Source organism: Macadamia integrifolia, unplaced genomic scaffold (genome assembly GCF_013358625.1).
Source record: "Macadamia integrifolia cultivar HAES 741 unplaced genomic scaffold, SCU_Mint_v3 scaffold1971, whole genome shotgun sequence".
NCBI lineage: Eukaryota > Viridiplantae > Streptophyta > Magnoliopsida > Proteales > Proteaceae > Macadamia > Macadamia integrifolia.
Window position 1 is genome coordinate 49,368 of NW_024868442.1, and position 18,733 is coordinate 68,100.

Below are 18,733 nucleotides of genomic sequence, written 5' to 3' on the forward strand. Positions count from 1 at the left end.
TACCTATTAAAGAGTAATATGGTACAAAATGCAATTTTTTTTAAGAAAAAATAGGTGAATCCATCCGGTCCAGTCCTATTTCAATTGATACCGATCCAATCCAGATTGGTATCGGTTGAGACCGAGCCCGAGTTTCAAAACCCTGGGTGAGAGAAATGGCAGCATGCTTTAGCTTCAGCTTCAAAATTCTTCAGATATTTTAATGGTGGCAAAGATGTCCTTGATAGCTTGCAAAGGAAGCCCACTGTTTACGATCCTAAAACTTGTAGCTTATGCTGTACGCCACATCATCATAATAATTCTGGTCTCATATGGAGATAAAAATGTTTTAAAAACCTAGTTGAAAATTTAACTTTTGCAACCTTATGGTAACTTGAGTGTAACCATTGATAATGCAGTGAATCATTCATATGAGACCCCAAGTGAGGTAGAATCTGCAACTTGACAAGTGGCTAATCCAAGGGTGGCTTTCAAATCTAACAGTCAGTTTTAACTAGAGACTTTCATGTGACTCAGAAAGAGTAAACAGTCAAGGATTGGCTTTTTCATTGACGTGGCAATGTTTAGTACATTTTCCCTTAAAAGAGGGTTACAGTGAGTTATAATTGTTGCGAACCAAAATCCAAATTGCCAATACAAAATCTTGTTAAGAGCATTGTCTTGTAGATTAATTATAAAAAGGGACTATGGTGCAGGATCCATTTCGAATTTGGAACAATTGTTAGTTGATCTGCCAGGAAGAAAAACAGAAAGCTTGTCAACCACGCATATGGCACACTTCAAATTCCTGAGACAGTCTCACCTGTAGCTTCAAATTCTTGATTCAACAGTCTCTCATGTAATCAAATAGAAAAGGAAGGAAACAGAATGGCACAAAATTAGCTCAACCAATTGGGACTTGCTCAATTGTTCCAGGTTCTTGGTTCACATCGAGATCATCATCAGTAGGTCTCGTTACATCCACCTCCAAGCTCAGGTAGTCCTTTTCATTCCCTGATTGCACAGGGAGCCTTTGAAGCAGCTCCTTGCAGTCTATTGCTGTCACCAGCACAGAAATATTAGAATTGCCTTTCCAGCAACCGATAGCTATTGTTGAGGCATCCACTTGAATAGGATCGGAAGGACCTACACCTTCTGCAATCAACGATAATTTGGTGAATAAGTGGTTCATCAATCTTGATAACAATAATAGAAACCCAAGATGCAAGTAACACCTTTTCTCAGCACAAAAATGCAACAGCCCAACTTGAGCTTGGATGCCTTCTCACCGAACTCAGCATCAACAAAATCTGCAAACCTGATTGACTTGTATTGCAAAAGGTGCTTGAAGTCAACCAAGGATGCACATAGAATCTGTTTGGTGATATATGGGAGGAGCAAAGGCAATGCTTCTGATGATATCCGAAAAGCACATTCTGTAGATGTACCTTCTCTTGAAGTTTGACGCTCCTGAAATAGAAACCACAATAGATGATGCTTTCAGGATATAAGTCGGTGAATGAATCAAAATCAACAGCTAAATAAAAGAGTCATTATCTCCTTAGACAAGCCAGGAAGGGGTCCCTTTTAATGCTATGGCAGGAAACACCTGTTCTTTTCAAACCCCACCCCCGGGGTTTATGAATAAGAAACAGTTGCTTTATAAAACTAACTAAAACCAATGTTTCAGATCCTGGGATATAACCACAAATGATGGATCTGGAGCCTTAGCCAAGAATGCATTAAACTATATATCCCATATATCTTTCGGATGGTGGCAGGGTCTGGGGAACATTGTCAGTTTGTGATAATGTAAAACTTTTTAATACATCGAAGTGTAGACTAGCACAAGAACCCTACATTGTAAACATTTTCCCCCTTTGGCTCAATTGGTAAAATGGTGGCATTGACAAATGTAATCAGATTTCATGGGATCAAATAGTTGGTAGATGTACATGAGAAATTTCCATATATAGTTCAATTTCAGATAGGATTTATATATCAATATCTCCCTTTTACTCCATGTGGTTTAGAATTTCTAATTGTAACCTTCTGGACAAAAGTGGGCAGCTAGCAATACTCCCCCACTTTTTGAAAAAAGATAGCTTTCCTTCAAAGTGCTGTCAGAATGGGAACCTTTACGTCAGATTCTTTTTCACTCTCTACTATAACTATTCACATTGTCTTACTTCCCTTCCCCACCCCCCCCCCCACCCCCCCAAAAACAAAAAAAATCCACCCCTCAACCAATTAAGAATGCAGATCCATATATCTTTCATAGAGATAAAGGAATCAATACAATGAAATTTAATGGAGAAGAAACTTACAAATGTCTTGAGGCCAATGGAAGTTATCTTAAGGTGCTGTCCAGCTTGGAAATTTAGCTTCAGAACATCCTGAACTGGCTTTGATATATAATAAATTCTTTTCACATGATGAGGATCAGGATTTCTTGTCACAAGGTGACCATCAAGAGGAAAGGACTCATTAACACCATAGAACGCTTTTATGCTACTGATAATGGTGTCATCCCGGAAAAAAACAACGGGATCCACTCCTCTCCATTTTCCTTGAATTTGTATTTTTCGCTTCACATTTATAGAACTTTCAAGGCTAGTCTCCCCATCCCCATAGATATCGGATTCCTCAGGTTCCTTCTCCTGATGTATCCCATTAGAATCAGGCTCCAAAGCACCTTCCTCTGATTGTTTACCACGTAAATCAGCATCAGAAGTTACTTCAGAATACTGATGATGTCCACCATCTTCTGATGGATTTATCTCCGACTCATTCGTATCTTCAATTAACTCATCTGCTAACTTCTTGGGTAACTCCATTTTCCCAGAAGCAAACTGTCCCTGATTCTCCAAGGTTGCTGCAAAAGGATAAAAAGATCAAATATGGTTCAACAATCTCAAAAAGAAAAAAAAAAATATATATATATATATATATATTAAAACAGTGTAGCCAGATATCCGCTTCTTGATTATACTGCAAAGAAAATCCAGAAAATGTTTTTTTAAGTGTTTAGAGACTTGTAATACTTTCCTTTTTTCAAGTCCCCAAAGAATCTTAAGAAGAATCCCTCATTTCACATTTATTGGCTCAATTATTTAAAATGTATAGCCAATAATCAGTACATTCAAATCATAGTTTTTAAGGCGGTAAGGCGACGGAGGCGATTGAGGGTCTTTCAGAGCGCCTTAGCGATAAGGCGGGCATAAAGCGTCGCCTTATCGACTAAAGCGTTCCTGTGTAATTTTTTTATAAAACCAATCTATTTGTCTCAAATCTTAGTTGAATCCTATTACTCATATGCTAAATAAATATTAAATATTCATATTCATACCAATGTAAGATATTCATCAAGAAAACAAATCAATAAAGTGAATAAACTAAGTTCATCTTCATCAATCATCAATCATCAATCATCATAACATATTAACATATAATATAAATACATAATTATGAAACAAAATTATAAATATAAAGAAAAGAAGACATAAAAAATACAATTATTTATTATACTTACCTCTATGATGCCAAAATGAGTGCCTAAGTCCTAAGGTCATCCACTATATTTCTACTCCCATCAAAGAAGAATGAAGCTCACCACTGCCAGAGCAAAATGGTGGCCTGGATCAATGGTTCTTCCTTGTTTCTTGATTCCTTCTCAAAGCCCTTTCTTAAAACCCTTAACAAAATCTAAACCCTGTTTGTGAATCGTGTTTTTGTTTTGTTTGTTTTGGTTATTTTTTATGGAGTAAAGCTAATCCCATACATCTCAAGTGTTAACAAAACCATACACTTACTAATAAAAAATCGATATTTGGAATCTTCATCAAGTAATTTTAAAATGTGTTTAAAAAAAAAAAACCCATAAGGCGCTACTTCACATAAGGCGGAGCACTACCTTACCATCTCTAGACCGCTTCAACGCCAAGGCGCTGCTAAGGCATCGCCTTACCAGCGCCTTAAAAACTATAATTCAAATTGAGAAAACTCAACTTCTTAGCAGTCTCTTACTAATACTATTGCTCCAAGAATAGGTCCATTTCAAATATCTGACAAATTAAACATTGAGAAGAAACCATCATATGTAAGTCCTATACATCTCTTCATAGTGCAAACCCATCTTCCTTAGCCTTACACTGGGATATGCAGGAATCAAGAGCATCCATCGGACGGGAGATTCTGAATCGGTCACATGCTCAGGGCCTCCGTCCATGTCATCAATATACCCAATTGTATCTTTTACTGTATATGAGTGCCCCATGTTTCGACTGTTTACAGATACTGATTTTATTGTCAAGACATTTCACTACAAGAGTGTGAGCTTAACTCTTCTTTTTTTTGTCACTGAGGTTTATAAATGAATGATCAGTTAATTTTGGCACAGGACTAAGGAGAGATTTGGGTGGGTTCTAATCCCAGCACATATGTACCTTTTCAATGAGACTTCAAGAAATGGTTTACTATGTTCAATCATGTGTAAATATGATTTCCTCACAAAAAAGCAAGATATACGGGGAAGACTTACCAGGCAAGGGAGAAAGCTTGTGAAATACAGCAATGAAAAAGGCTCCAGTGTTCTGATCATGTGGCAGAATCCTCATACAACGCTCTAAAGGGAGACTGGAAACTTCATCATCCGAAACAACAGTTGGAATGACAAAATTTTCTAATTGCCCAAATCCCTCTTCACAATCTATATTACTGCCATTCTTTAATCTCTTTCCAGAGCTAGGTGAATTTCCCATATCTAAGTCCTCAAGTGAGCCTGTATCTTCTTGCAAACCATCAGATGAAGCATTTCCTGTGTCAGAGCTACTACCTGAAGGAAACATGCTTGGAACAATTGCCACTCGTCGGTATCTTGGAACATCTTTGTAGGAAGCTAACCAGATGCCCTTATCTCTAACCTGCCAGGCAGATGCAAATGGAAGTGAAGCCATAGGTTTCACATCCTATAGTAAATGCAAAGTAACAAACAGTAGAAATTGTTCTATAAGTCCTTTATGCATATGTGCACATCAAGCAGCAGTTCTAATTGCACAAGGATTGTCTATTGTAACCAATTAACTTATTATTCTTTCACCAGAAATTGCACTAATTTCTGTTACTCGCTAAGTTCCTCAGCCAATAACATCAATCACCCAGAATTATTAAAATTATCCAGGATGGATCTTTGAGAGTAATAATGGTGTGGCAGTTGGTGTTTCTTCGACACCTACTGGGGGAAGGGAATTCTACTTGGGCTCAGCTGCAGCCTTTCTAATATGGGCTGGGTTTGTGAGAAGAAGTGGCTATGATAAGAGTGACTGTGAAGGAGACTCTGCGATTGTGACGGTGGCAGTGCTTCCGGTTTCTTCTTTTTCTTCTTCCCTATTGTCCTCTCTTTCCATCATTTCCCCTGTTTTCCTCCCTTTTTCACCCATTTCCATCCTCTCCTCCCTTCCATATCCCATATTTTGGATCTAGGCGACTAGTTACCTAGGCCTTCTGAAAATGCTTTGCCACCTAGGCAATGCATTGAAAACATTGTTGTCAAATGGAGAAAAACTCAAAACCCTAACCCTAGACTTTAAAATTAGGACAGAAATCTGCCAGGGATTTGAGCAGAATACATACAAGGAGGGTGTAAACAGAGGTAAACAAGAACCAATATGAGTGTACCAAGCAGTAACAAACAGGCAACTTCCAAAATAAGGAATCGAATCTACAAAGTGGAAAGGAATGCAATGCAAGTAGAATGGGAGATGAGTCAAAAATGTTAGGTTAATGGCAATAGAAACAGAAAGCTAAACTGGTCTAAAAAAAAAAACCCTAGCTCCAAGACCTCTGAAACTTCAATTGAGTTTTCTAGAAACTTAGACTTGACAAACCAACCAAAAACCACTGATTTCTCTTAACAGAAATATGGATGCAATTCTGATGGATCAGTATTTCAAAGAAAATAAAGGTAATGATGGGGAAACGAAAGACGGAAAGAGTTAAAAAGAAGAGTTGATACCCAGATCTGATTGAATATAATAGGAAACTTAGGAATGAAAGTACAGATAAATCAGACAGCAGAATTGCAAGTTTCAGCGCTATCAGATTAGCAAAAATAACACAGAAAACAGGGTATAATATGAGAGCTTAAGGTATCTGCATTCTTACCTCTTGTGAACAATTTCATTACTAAAATGCTCCTCAACAGTCTGATAAAACTTGCAGAAGAAATAAAAAGACAATCTTGGAAGGATTCAACCCCACATTTTCCTAGCAAATCTACTCTAGGCTAGAATCCACCTCCAGCAGCTCCTGTGAATCCACACAAAAGTTGAGAAAGTGGAAGACTTGTATTTCAACAATGTGGCCAATAGAGGGACCGATTACATCTATCTCTTGGGCTAACAGAACCCTCTAGATTTTATTCCAATTACAGATCAAAATAAGAATTTCCTCACTCTGATAGGAAATAAACCTCAGAAATATAGAAACTAAGAAAATAAAAAAGAAATATGATTCTTTAGAAGATGCCATGACTAGAATAGAGAGAAGGATCTAGGGACCCCCATGGCTAGGGTTTCTAGTCCTTTTTCTTCTTCCCCTTGGCTTCATCAAACCATGTACGGAACATTGAGGAAGAGAGCAAGGTGGGGCATAAACTTGTTTGTTCCATTTCAATTCCTAGGACAAACACAAGCCTTCTGTCAATGGTCATGAGCCGCTGGATTCTGACCCAGTGTTTTCATAGACCATCGGCCCAGGTGGTCCAACCACAGTACAATAATTCAGTGTTGTGCCCAGACGGCTCATCTCAGCCTCAATACTAGAGGTCCAATCAGGACCATTGTCTGGCAAACAGACTGCTCAGCAGAACAGTTTGGTTGCTCCAACCAGCAAACCTACACTATAACAGCCACTCAAACAGATTATGCCTCATGGCCTATCAGATCAGTGACAACTTGACCAGAAACAGAAACAGTATTGGAGTTTATGGAAGAGGAGAGAAGCCGTTAATTTAATGAAAGACAGTAGAAATAGATTTGCCCCCCCCCCCCCCCCACAATTCCCTTCTCCTGATACACCGTGCTACAGAATTGACCAGAATTGACTGAGTTCAATCAGACTACCTTTAGGATTGATTGAGGCATTGTTCACTATGCACTCTTGTTATCTGGATTCTATTTTGTAGAATTTCATGCATATACCTGACCATATGAATACTATCATGTTATTTTAATATTATTATCTACCCTATTTAATAGCCTACTCAAAGCAGCTGGGACTAGACCTCGTTAAGGTTAATCTACTCAATAAGTTATACGTTGTTCATATGCATCTAAAAATGGAATTTTTTTGAACAGTGTTCTTGTCCCACATTTCCTGCATTTTGGACCGTCACACAAGTCAAAATCAGAAAAAGTATGAAGCCCCACACAGATCATTAGTGACAGAAACCTCAATCCTGTGACAACAAATGGCCAAAGGGAGTAACAACAGCCAATCATAGAATCAATAACAGTATTTTCTCCTTATTTTCAAAGATAAAAGATAAGCATGATCTACTACAACATGGATCAAAGATACATTCTAAACTTCACTTAAACAATGCGACCAAGACCTACACAAATCCATAAAGGTGAAAACACCAAATCTTTAGAATCTCTGACAAATATGGGAGATTGAAAACCTATACTGAATGAAATCAGAGACTGACCTTCCATTTCTTAAGACCAGGTCGCCGAATCAATTGAGGGAGCTCAGACGAGACATCTAGAAGTTCAACTGATCCTCCACACCTACGGAGAATCTGGAAGTAAAAAAGGGGGAGAAAATGTAAATAAAAATAGGAAAAACGTTCAAGATATGGTTGTTACCCAGAAGGGGCAAGATCGGGAGAAAGAGAGTCTAATAACATGGTTTTGCCATGCACAACAGAAGCCGTGTAGGTACAAAATTAATCTTGTCATAAAAGATATTAATGCCCATTTAGTTGAGAAGATTATATTGAGTTGAGCATAAACAGATATTAATATCACTTGCGTTGATATACAGAACATGAGGAGACATTGAAATCCTAGAATAACCCATTCGGTAAATGGAAAAGAAGGTACCACTTCAAAGAGAATAGATCGGGAGGACCAACATGATCCAATCTGGAAACCCAGACAGAAGTGAACCTGGCCCAAACCAAGATTCTGGTCCAATAGGGGATTTGTTAGGAATTTATTTATTACTTGGGTTATTAATGTAATTTTTATTTTTATAGTATTTTATGTAAGGGAAGTTGGATACCATGTAGGAAAGCAGTTCTGTTTCAGTTATGGAGTTTGAGTAGGAGCCTTTTTTTCTCTTTATTTATATGATGTAATATTGTAATCCATCGATTATAGACTAGAGTTGAATATTGGAATGGATTGATGGGATTGTTGTTTCTGGAGCCAAGATTGGCCGTGTCATCTTCCTCTTCCCCCAACGATCCAGTTCTTCTCCCTCTCAGGTAAGCTCTTAGCTTCCCTTCTTATCTCCTTCCTTCCCCCTCCTCTTTTTTTATTTTGATTCTTCACTGTTATGTTCTGGTGGTAACAGCAATCTACAAAAACCGGTGTCAATCTCCCTCACCCTTCTTGTTTTCTTCCCAGATCTTGTGTGTTTGTTCTCACTCTAGGGCAAGACAAACCCCAGAGAATCAGACCCAAAAGTTCCCCCTATTGATCAGAGCTCTCTTGAGTGGGTTCTTTCATCTGAAAGCAGGCTTGTTTACCTCTGGTTGTCTCTCATCAAGAGGTTGAAGATAACCTCTAACTACAAACAGAGACCTGGGGTTTTAAATATTACATAAAGGCCTTCTAATACTATTTTGATTCTGTTTAAAATCCACCCAGAATTTTAATTCCAGAAAACTCTCTTCAAATATCATATACAGTTTGGTCCTTCAATTGTTTACTCACTCTTCAGGGCCTGAACTGCTCCAGAAATTAAAGTTGCCACTATACTCTTAACTTGAGTTATTATCATTCTTGTGGACCCATAGAAACCCAAAGCAGGGTTTTGGAAGCCGGGTGTCATTACAATATCTAGGAATCACATTTCCCATTATGTAGTTTAGTAGCTTACTTCTTTTTTTTTTTTTAAAGCTATTTTGTGCTTGTATATTCCCTCTAAGGTTTGTATAATCATTTTCTCTTCTTTTTTTTGGGATAAATGTATGCCTTTTTCTCTTCTCTGGGGAGATGGTGAACCTTTCATAGGCATCTTTAGTAGTTGTAGAGTTCATCTGCTGTCATATTCTGTTCCCCCTTTGCCAAGTTTTTCGCGCAATATTTTCCTTTCCTCCTCTCTTGTTTGCCATCAGACTTTTCTGCAGTTTATATTTCATCGCAACTGCATGACTTATATCCTCTTGAGTTTCCTTTAACAAAATTTTATGCACCACGCTTGTGGTTCCCCCTCCCCCGGGTTCTCTTGCTAAATTACCTCAGCAACCACTGCTTCATTCTCAACTGGGTTCATTGAGCAGGTTGAGTAAACCATTCTTCCACGAACTTTAAGCAACCGGATACCTGCGATGTGCAACATAACATTATTGCAGGACTAAGAAGACAACTTAATAGAGTGTCCCAAGTACATTGAAGAAGAACTAAGTTTGAGGTAAGTACAACATTCCAGGGAAGCATCATAGAAGGTCTCCTTTATGTAACTTATACAACTTTAAGGAAATATACTTAATCTTAGGGAGTGGAGTGAATGTTACGGATAATATTTTATTTCTGATCAGCAAAAATGAAAGGCTGTCTTAAATGTTTGTAGATATCAAACAAATTGAAGTTCCTGGTGTAGCCTATATTTGGGTCCCTCCTTTAATTATTAAATGAAGGATAAAGAGCCCCTGAAGATACATGCCCAATTATTCATAACTAGCCAAAAGTTCACACCTTATATGACATAACAAAAATTGGTTCTCATCAAGTGATAATTCAACAACCTTGAAAAGAGTAAACATGAAAATTAGCAAATCTACCCATAAAAAACTCACAACAGACACAAATGTCGAAGAATGGAAGACCCAACAAAGATAACCCCAACAAAAGAACTACAATAATTTCAAATTTGTTATAATCTTTACCACGCATGGCTATCTGCACTTGGAGGCGATGGAGCGCATTGCCCATTCCAGCATTCCTGAATACAAGACAAATCACATCTATCAGTCATAATACCACAGAAACTAGGCAGGCTGTCAGGGGAAAAGTAACTAACCACTTCCTCCAAAGATCAGGAGCCTTGCGAAGGGTGCCATCTCCACTGCAGGGAACATCACATAAGACACTGTCAAATAAGAGTTGACTAATCATTGGATCCTCGAAACTTTCTGTTTCAGATATGTCCAAGCAATTTTTGTTCGAATGGCATCTAGGGAAGTATTGAGCCTCATGATTTGTAACTATCAAGTTCGCACTGCACATTCTTTTTGTCTGATGGATGAGAAGATTACATCTTTGGATGTCAACATCATTTGCAATAACCTTAGACAAGCAAAAAACAAAAAATCAATCACATGGAGTGATCAGGATAATTAAATTCATATGATCATGTAGCTTAAAAAAAACCAAAATATTAAGCCAGGGTAGAGATCAGGGATCAAACCAGTCCAGACCAATACAAGTTGTGAATGGTCTAGATTGGCCGATCCTGAATGGATCAATAATGGAGACAGGGACCAGGAGTCCTCAAATGTTTGAGTAAAAAAAAAATAATAATAATGTTTTCGAGGACTAATATTTAATGCAGAAAAAGTATACAAAAAAAAAGCTACTAAAGAGGAAGAAGAGGAAAAAGGACCATTCCATCAGGTAGAAATCCAGGTTCAGTTGATTGGTGTATAATCTCAAGTAATTGGAATGTTTTTGATCCAGGAGCTGCACACACTGTATAGAAACACAGGATCCAGTTAGGGAGGAAATTGAAGTTTTTTGTGAAAGACCGTATGAAATATTAAAGAGGAATATCAGCAACCTCATAAGATCTTTTAATGGAACTTCAAGGACCTTCTCAAAAATCAAATTATGAACTAACGATAGTATAAATGATTTTCCATTTTCAATCAATCTAAATGTTCTCTGTTACCACAAAATATAGATTTAAATGCATGAGCAGTAGCTTACTATCAAGTACAAAATGATGGGGATGCACATCCAGAAATAATGGAGGTACCTGTGTCACAGGCAATAACATGAAATTAATGATTATTTTGTCCTTGGGATGTCTATAATAAAGAAGAGACAAAACTACCCTCTGAAAATATATAAATTTTACAGAGATTATATAACTAAATGCCATGGTATTAATTTACCATGCTGACAGCTTCTTGTCTTGTGATGTTCCCAATTTCATTTTCTTGCTTTAAGAATTCATGGAACCTGAGATTCATTAAATCAATACCGCAGTAAATCCTAGCCAGCTGTTAGTAAATCAACTGAAGAAGGTCACTTTTATAAATGAAATAAGTGGCATATAATAGCCCTAACAAAATATGCCACAAGAAACTGACAACCCCCCCCCCCCCCCAAAGGGGAAAAAATTCCACTTGTGTAATTGAGACAGGCTAAAAAGAAGATATGGAATAATGCAAGTATTTAATCAACAAAATTGTGGAATTCATTGAATATTATGTTTACAAGTTAGATGCTTAAGTCAATTCAAAAACAAAAAAATAAATTCAATTGCACAAACTTTAGTGTAGATGAAATGAGGATGCTGAGATGAATGAGTGGTAAAACTAGAAAAGATAAAATAAGGAATGAACAAAATAGAGTTACTTTAGGAGTAGCTCTGATACATGATAAATTGCAAGAAATCACCCCTAGACCACATCATAAGACACCAAGTTTACTTTTGAGGGTACAAAATAAAGGAAAAGCAGGATCACAGCAGCCCAACTATCTAGAATCCACTAAAACATAAACCAAGGCAGTTGCTTCATTCTAAATGTGGCAACACTGCCATTATCAGTATAAACATGAAAACAACCCTCTAAATGTTTTGGGTTGGGTAGTTTCAGTTCATATTGAATTTGGGATACAAAAAGGCCTTGTGCAAACAGGCCAAATTTCTTGTAGAATCTGCCAAACCTGAAGTTAACCCAATAAAGGGGTGGTGACCATAGTTAGCAAATTCGGATTCGGGAATTATTCGGGCAGAGAATTATTCGAAATAATTCGATTGGTTGATTTAAGGATTCGGTCAAAAAAGTGGAAAAAATAAAAATCGGAGTCGGATTCAGATTCAGATTTGAGAATTATTCGATTAAAAAAATAAAAGTCAGGCAAAAAATTTGGATATTATTTTTATAGTTTATTGTATATTTTTTATTTATCAAGTTATTAACTTGATTTGTATACTTAGAAAGAGCAAATTACTTTATACAATAAAGTAAAAAACTATGAAAATTTTGTCATTGAGAGATGGAAGCAATGGTTATTGTAGTCCAATTTCTACTAATGAAATAGATTAGGCCCCAAAACAGTGAAAGCAAGATTACAACTACAATAAAACAAATAAATAAATTGACCACAAAAAATTTTCACTATCCTTTTGCTTGGGTTCACAAGACCCATATTACACTAAGACGCACTAATTTTTCACAATTAAAGCAACAATATAAAAGAAGATTGATCGATACGGTGATATGAATCTGTCCTGGTCCCCCGGAACCTCAAATTATCCATCAAGGCTTGATATCTCCCCTATCTTAGGATGAACTGATGAAATTATGATAAAGAAATGAAACAGAGTAGATTCGTACAATTGTTACAGAAGAATTAGGTGGAGAAAAAAGATGGGAAGGAGGCGGAAATTTGGGGGAGAAGAAGAAAAAAAAAAAAAAACTATTTCGGTGGTGGGTACCGTGGGTTTCATATATGACGTTTTGTTTGTTTGTTTGTTTGTTTGTTTTTTTAATACTGTTTAAGTGGATTGAATAATTCGGTTTAATTCGATTCAGCCCGAATTATTCGCGTTTTAAAATCAAATTAGTAAAAAGCGTGTTTTTTACCGAATTTTATTTTTAATTCGGATTCAGTCATAATTTTTGATTTAATTCGGAAAAATTCTATTCGGCCGAATAATTCGCGAATTATTCGGCCGAATTGTTAACTAGGATTCCACCCAGAAAATTATTTGGCCGAATTGTTAACTAGGATTCCACCCAGATTCAGCATTTTTTGCATTAAATGGTTGCCCTTAAACCCGACTAACCTATTTAACTACCTCCTATTAGGATTTTCCCCTTGCTGAGCTGTGCCTCTTTCCTCTTACTCTCACCATTCATTTTCATCTTTCATTTGTCTTTGTTCATTTTCATTGCCCATTGATCATTGATGAGCACATTTATGTGTGAAATCTAAGTAGTAAAGCATACATTTTTACATATTTAAAATGGAGCTACCTTGGGTTTTACTCTCTTTTTGCAGGTTTTGTGTTTTAAAGGCCTTAAGCATTATCGGACGTCATATCTCTCCAACAACAACTACCTAATGTAGTTGGTGAACTATGGTGTGCAAAATTCCCTTGCTCACTAGGAGGTCTCAAGTTCGAATCTCATGGTTGTATTTTTTTTTGGAGAATTTTGTTGAAGATTTTCTGCTTTTCACTCACTTAAAGCACTAAGGGCATGGAGGGGATTTCCACATCAAATCAGAAGATTCTCTAAATCTTCAGAGCAAGGAAAATCGTGGGAGGGGTTTCTTGCGCAAGAAGAGAAAAAAAAAAAGGAAAGAAAAAAAAAAAAAGAAATAAATCTTGTCCAAACCTTCTCTCTCCTCCACATCATCACCAGAAGATTGTCCAAATCACACAAAGCAAGAAGGAAATCGTCCAAGTAAAAAAAAAAAATCGGCCAACAGGGGTTGTGCGCAAGATTTGAAGAGAGGGAGAAAAAGAAGAGAAAAATAAATAAAAATAAGCAAAAAAATTATAGAAAATTTATCCAAGTTTATTTCTCTCTTCTCTCTCCTCCACCTTAGCACTTTTGGTCTCAAAAGATCTCACCTACCAATTATGGGTTTCCCCCTTTTAGGAAAGAGAAATTTATTACCCTACCTCCCCATTCCCTATAAATACAACTCATGGAAGAGGAGGGGAGACACTTCATTCTTCTTCTTGTTTTTTTTTTAGTTGCTCTCTCTCCCTCTCTCACTCCCTCTAGTTTTAGTTCTTCTTTATTTTTGCTTTAATCACTTTTGTAATAGCTTTTTATTTCAATTAATGTAAGCACTCTTTTATTTTTATTCAGCTTTTTATGTTTATATTTTTGCGATTGAGTTGTAAGTTTTAAGTTATAGTTCTAGGCTTAGATCTAAGTGACAAGATCACGAGCCGTGGAGCATCTCTTTTTCAAGTTCAGTTTTTTTTTTTTTCAATATTTGTTTTCTCCAGGCCTAAAAATTTCAGATTTAATTTATTCCATATCTGGTTTTTAGGGTTGGTAGTATCTCAAATCACCCAAGCTTTCAAGTTCAAGTATTGATTCAAGTAGGTAAGCTTTTTCAATAGTCTTCTCTCCCCCCTTCTCATTCCCTCTTCTGACTACCCTTTCTTTCTTAATTTAGGATTTTAATTTCAATCGTTACATTATTGCTTTCCCTTTCCCCCAAGGTTCATGGGTAGTGTATGTGTTGGCTTTGCCCCTCCTAGCCATAGAACTGTCATTTTATTGTTTTTATTTTAATTTTCTCCCTTTCCCTAAAGCCAAGTAGAGTAACCCTTGTAAGAGTGACTCTCTGGTCAAGTAGGGAAGCTCATATTATGATGCATCCCTCGGGCTAAGTAGAGAAACCTACTTTTGAGCCTCTCTCTAGCTTTATCCCCTTTCTTTTACTTTATTTTTATTTCAGCATTTTTTTTCCTTCATTGCTTTTTAATTGCGTGGGTTGTTTATTTTCAGTTATTTATTTATTTAATTTTAATTGCATGGCTTGCATTTTAAATTCTTAGATGACGAATGATTAGGACGTTATTTTAGATACATATGTTTAGGACAGTAGTTAGAATTAGATCACAACCATTAATCAGTTCACTTTAACATTATTAAAATAAGTCAAAAATAAAGTGGCTGCTCTCTGATCCATACGCTTGCAGTGACATCTTAAATCCTAACAATCATCTTATTTCCTATAATCTTTTCTCATCTCTTCTTCCCCCCTTGTTTGTTTAAACCTCAATTTTTCCTACTTTGTTTTGATTGGATCCATGTAGCTGACCCCATTAAGTTGGGATAATGCTACGTTTGTCGTTGTTGTTTTTATCATTTTTGTGTTGTTTTGACTCAGGTCATGCTAACCCAATCATGAACACTTATTAAATGATTATCGTAAGTTGTGTTTAGTTAGGGTTTCTTATGGTGCCACCCTATCTATCAAACTGGTGGTGTTCTTTGCATCATAATTGTGTTGACATGATATGAATCAGCACAACCCAACCCACTGTCACCTCCACCTATTCTATCTTGAACACCCACACTGTCTTCTATTACCGCATGAAATCCACTCAAGCTTACAAATCATCAGTTAAGGCATCATTTACCTCTCAAGAGTTTGGTTCTTCCTTAGCTGCATCCGAGAGAAATTTGAATGCCAACCAAGATTTTGTGGATACCAGGGTAATGGTCGAATAGCCTCCAGTTCACCATCAGGGACCTGCAAAGAGTGAAGGAAAGCAGAAAAAAGGAAAATATGAAATGAATATCCAATGGTAGCAGTCTAGCAGCTGAACCAAATATTAGTGAGCCAAAAGATATGTCGTATTGATAAACCTCAGCCTCAAGAGATTTCATAAAGTCGTTCTCTAACTGTGACCGTATGTCCTTGAAAAACTGGCCACTGCACCCAAAAAAAAAGACACACACACACACAGAGTTACCACTTACAAAGACTGGCAGACTACTTGAATGTGAACATAGTTACTGTTTTGCAGTGAACAATTGAACTTTAATAGATACTTATTTTGTTTTGGGAAAAGGCTGGGTATGCTGCCGGTATACTGTTACATGCTTAGTTATGAGTTAGTCTGATGGAGAACCCTTAGGGAAGGGAGGGGAAATCAGAGTAGAGAGGGGGAAAAGGGGGATCACACTAACACGTTCATTCAATAATCAAATTACTCTCTAAATCTTCAGTCGATTACAACCAATATATAGAAAAATAGGAACATGAAATTAGAAACTTAACTGGAATGGAAACTAGCCTAAATTAGGAAACAAGTATAAAAGGAAACCAAAGCAAGGAAATAAATCCTACTCCTACGTTCAAGTTTGGAAACTAAAAGCATGAAATAAAATACTAAGTAAACTACTAATTTTATTTCCAACCCTTGTTGGACCAAAACCCTGGGTTGGACCGGTTCTTCTTGGCTCTTGGCTTACAAAGCCGGTCATGCTGGTCCAACCAAGAAAGGGCAGCCGTATCTGCATCAACTCTCCTCCTCTGAAAAGAACTCGACTCCGTCGAGTTAGGGAAAGGACCGAGGAGACCGTCTGAAGGAATACGCTGAATGAGGAATGATCCCACCATCTTCTTGAGCTTAATTTCAGGGAGATCTTTGGCAGGATGAAACTTCATAGTCTTGTTGGCATGCTTAAAGGCATAGGTATTGGCATAGCCACAATGCTGTACTTTCTTATCAAACAACCAAGGTCGACCAAGAAGGATATGGCACACCTTCAGAGGGAGGACATCACATTGGACTGTATCCTTAAATCCACCAATAGAATATGTGACCAAACACTTATCTGTGATTTTGAGATTAGTGTTGTTCACCCAAGCAACCTTGTAAGGATTAGGATGTGGTTCTGTATTCAATCCCAGCTTACGAACAGCGTCTTCAGAGACAACATTAGTGCAACTGCCTCCATCAATGACCAAGGTTAGCAACTGATCATTGCACTTCACACGAGTCTGAAAAATACTACTGCGGCGCCAATCTTCATTTTCAGTGGCCTTTTGAGTGGTCAACACATGACGAATGACATAAAAGGGATGTTGGTCATCGTCACTAAGAGTGTCATTGACTTCACCTGTTGCACGCTCTTCTCTTAAATCAACTGTGTCAGAACCCAGTTGCTCTTCGGGAATATATGGCAGAGGAGATTCCTTATCAATAAAAGCAACCAAACGGCTAGGACATTGGGCACTGATATGTCCAAATCCATTGCATGAGTAGCACCGAACTGTGAATTTTGAAGAATTAGAAGGTTTATCTGAACCACGCCGAGGGGGTGAATATGGGCGAGTAGGCCGTGAAGATGACATTTCAGAAACATGTCGAGGTGGAGAATACGGCCGACTAGGTCGTGAAGAAGCCATAGATGTAGCACTTGCCTGTGGCTTGCTAGATGACCTTTCTTGGGTAAGAGACTGTTGCCAACTAGTACCTCGAGAAAAAGTATCTGCAAAATTTCTCCGGTTGTATGGGCGTTTCAGACTTTCCTCAACCTGATATGCTACTTGTACGGCGTCTTCCATTGTAGGTAGTCGACTAGATGCAAGGGCAGCACTAAGTTGAGGGTGCAGACCATTGCGAAATTGGGCCACTAAGACTTCTTCATCCCACTCAAAGTCAGAACGAGTGGCCAAATAATAAAATCTAGCAACATACTCTTCAACGGTCAAATTCTCTTGTTTCAACTGTGCAAACCTGAGATGCATGCGTTGCTTGTAATCAGAAGGCAAGAATCGCCGATTCATGACTTCATACATTTCAGCCCAAGTAGTGACCAAACCAATGCCTCGGGTTCGGTTCTGTTGTTGTTGATTGATCCACCAGACTCTAGCCGTGCCTTTCAGTTTGGCCTCTGCAAATAGGATCTTTCGAGCCTCAGTCAACCCGTACCATCTGAAGAATGTATCTAAACTGTGAATCCAGTCAAGGTACAATTCTGGATTATTGTCTCCATAAAAATCAAGGACATCCAGTTTGGCTGCTCTTTCTGCTCCATCATCATGTCTACCAGTCCCATATGGTGGTGGAGGTGGTGGTGGTGGTGTTACTGGCAGATCCTGTGGAGTGGTGTTGGAAGAATCCCCAGACTGAATGGGACCCTTTCCTTTATCTGCTGCCACCAAACGATCAATAGAAACTTGCATAGATTCCACCATTGTCTTTAGGGACGTGACCATGTTAGTGAGAGTATCAAATTTTGTATCAGTTTCTCCTTTATAGGAATTCAGCTGTTGAACAACTTCACTATTGGCTACCATGGTGATGAGTAACAAAATAGCACTCAAAGAATAATGGCAGAATAGTAAATAACTGGAGGCTTAAAGGGCAGGGACAGAATGGTAAATAAATAGAAGTTGAGGAGAGGATGGCACAACTGTAATTATTGAGGTTCAACCCTTTTTTTTTTGTAGAAGTTCAACTTGAAACTTAAAAAGAAGAGGACAGGGGTATACTTGGAAAGGCAAGGAAAGAGGGTGGAGGGTAATAAAAAGGTGGGGTAGGGGTATTTTAGGAATAGAAAAAGAAATAAGTTGAAAAGAAAAAAAAAAGGATTTTACCGACAAAAGCTCTTCTGCTGAGAGACGAACCAACAGTGGTTCGGCGAAGGAGGAGGGAGACGTCGCGACTCCGATGAAGGGATGGGTGACTCGCGACGGCTTCAACTCAGGTATGTCGTTGCCTCTCTCTTCTCATCTCATCTTCTTTTCTTCTTCTTCTTCTTTCTTGATTCTTTTTCCTTTTTTTTTTTCTTTGCCGTCGGAGACAG

The 18,733-nt window shown here is 37.7% G+C and overlaps 1 protein-coding gene across 2 annotated transcripts in view; it reads right to left on the reverse strand.

Annotated features, from left to right (window-relative positions):
• Nucleotides 1–508: 508 nt before the first annotated feature.
• Nucleotides 509–18,733, reverse strand: part of LOC122065319 (RNA cytosine-C(5)-methyltransferase NSUN2-like) — a 21,885-nt gene continuing 3,660 nt past the window's right edge. Inside the window, exons 3-15 of one of the 2 annotated variants that reach the window (XM_042629107.1) lie at nt 15,782–15,848; nt 15,553–15,665; nt 11,324–11,390; nt 11,136–11,184; nt 10,813–10,898; nt 10,231–10,496; nt 10,097–10,152; nt 9,448–9,533; nt 7,688–7,780; nt 4,520–4,901; nt 2,307–2,854; nt 1,215–1,449; nt 509–1,131 (exon numbers count right to left, since the gene is read on the reverse strand). In XM_042629107.1, the coding sequence (XP_042485041.1) occupies nt 884–1,131; nt 1,215–1,449; nt 2,307–2,854; nt 4,520–4,901; nt 7,688–7,780; nt 9,448–9,533; nt 10,097–10,152; nt 10,231–10,496; nt 10,813–10,898; nt 11,136–11,184; nt 11,324–11,390; nt 15,553–15,665; nt 15,782–15,848 (2,296 nt within the window). In that variant the 3' untranslated portion in view covers nt 509–883. Of the gene's footprint in view, nt 1,135–1,214; nt 1,450–2,306; nt 2,855–4,519; nt 4,902–7,687; nt 7,781–9,447; nt 9,534–10,096; nt 10,153–10,230; nt 10,497–10,812; nt 10,899–11,135; nt 11,185–11,323; nt 11,391–15,552; nt 15,666–15,781; nt 15,849–18,733 lie in introns of both variants that reach the window. The other variant, XM_042629106.1, reaches the window with a different exon arrangement.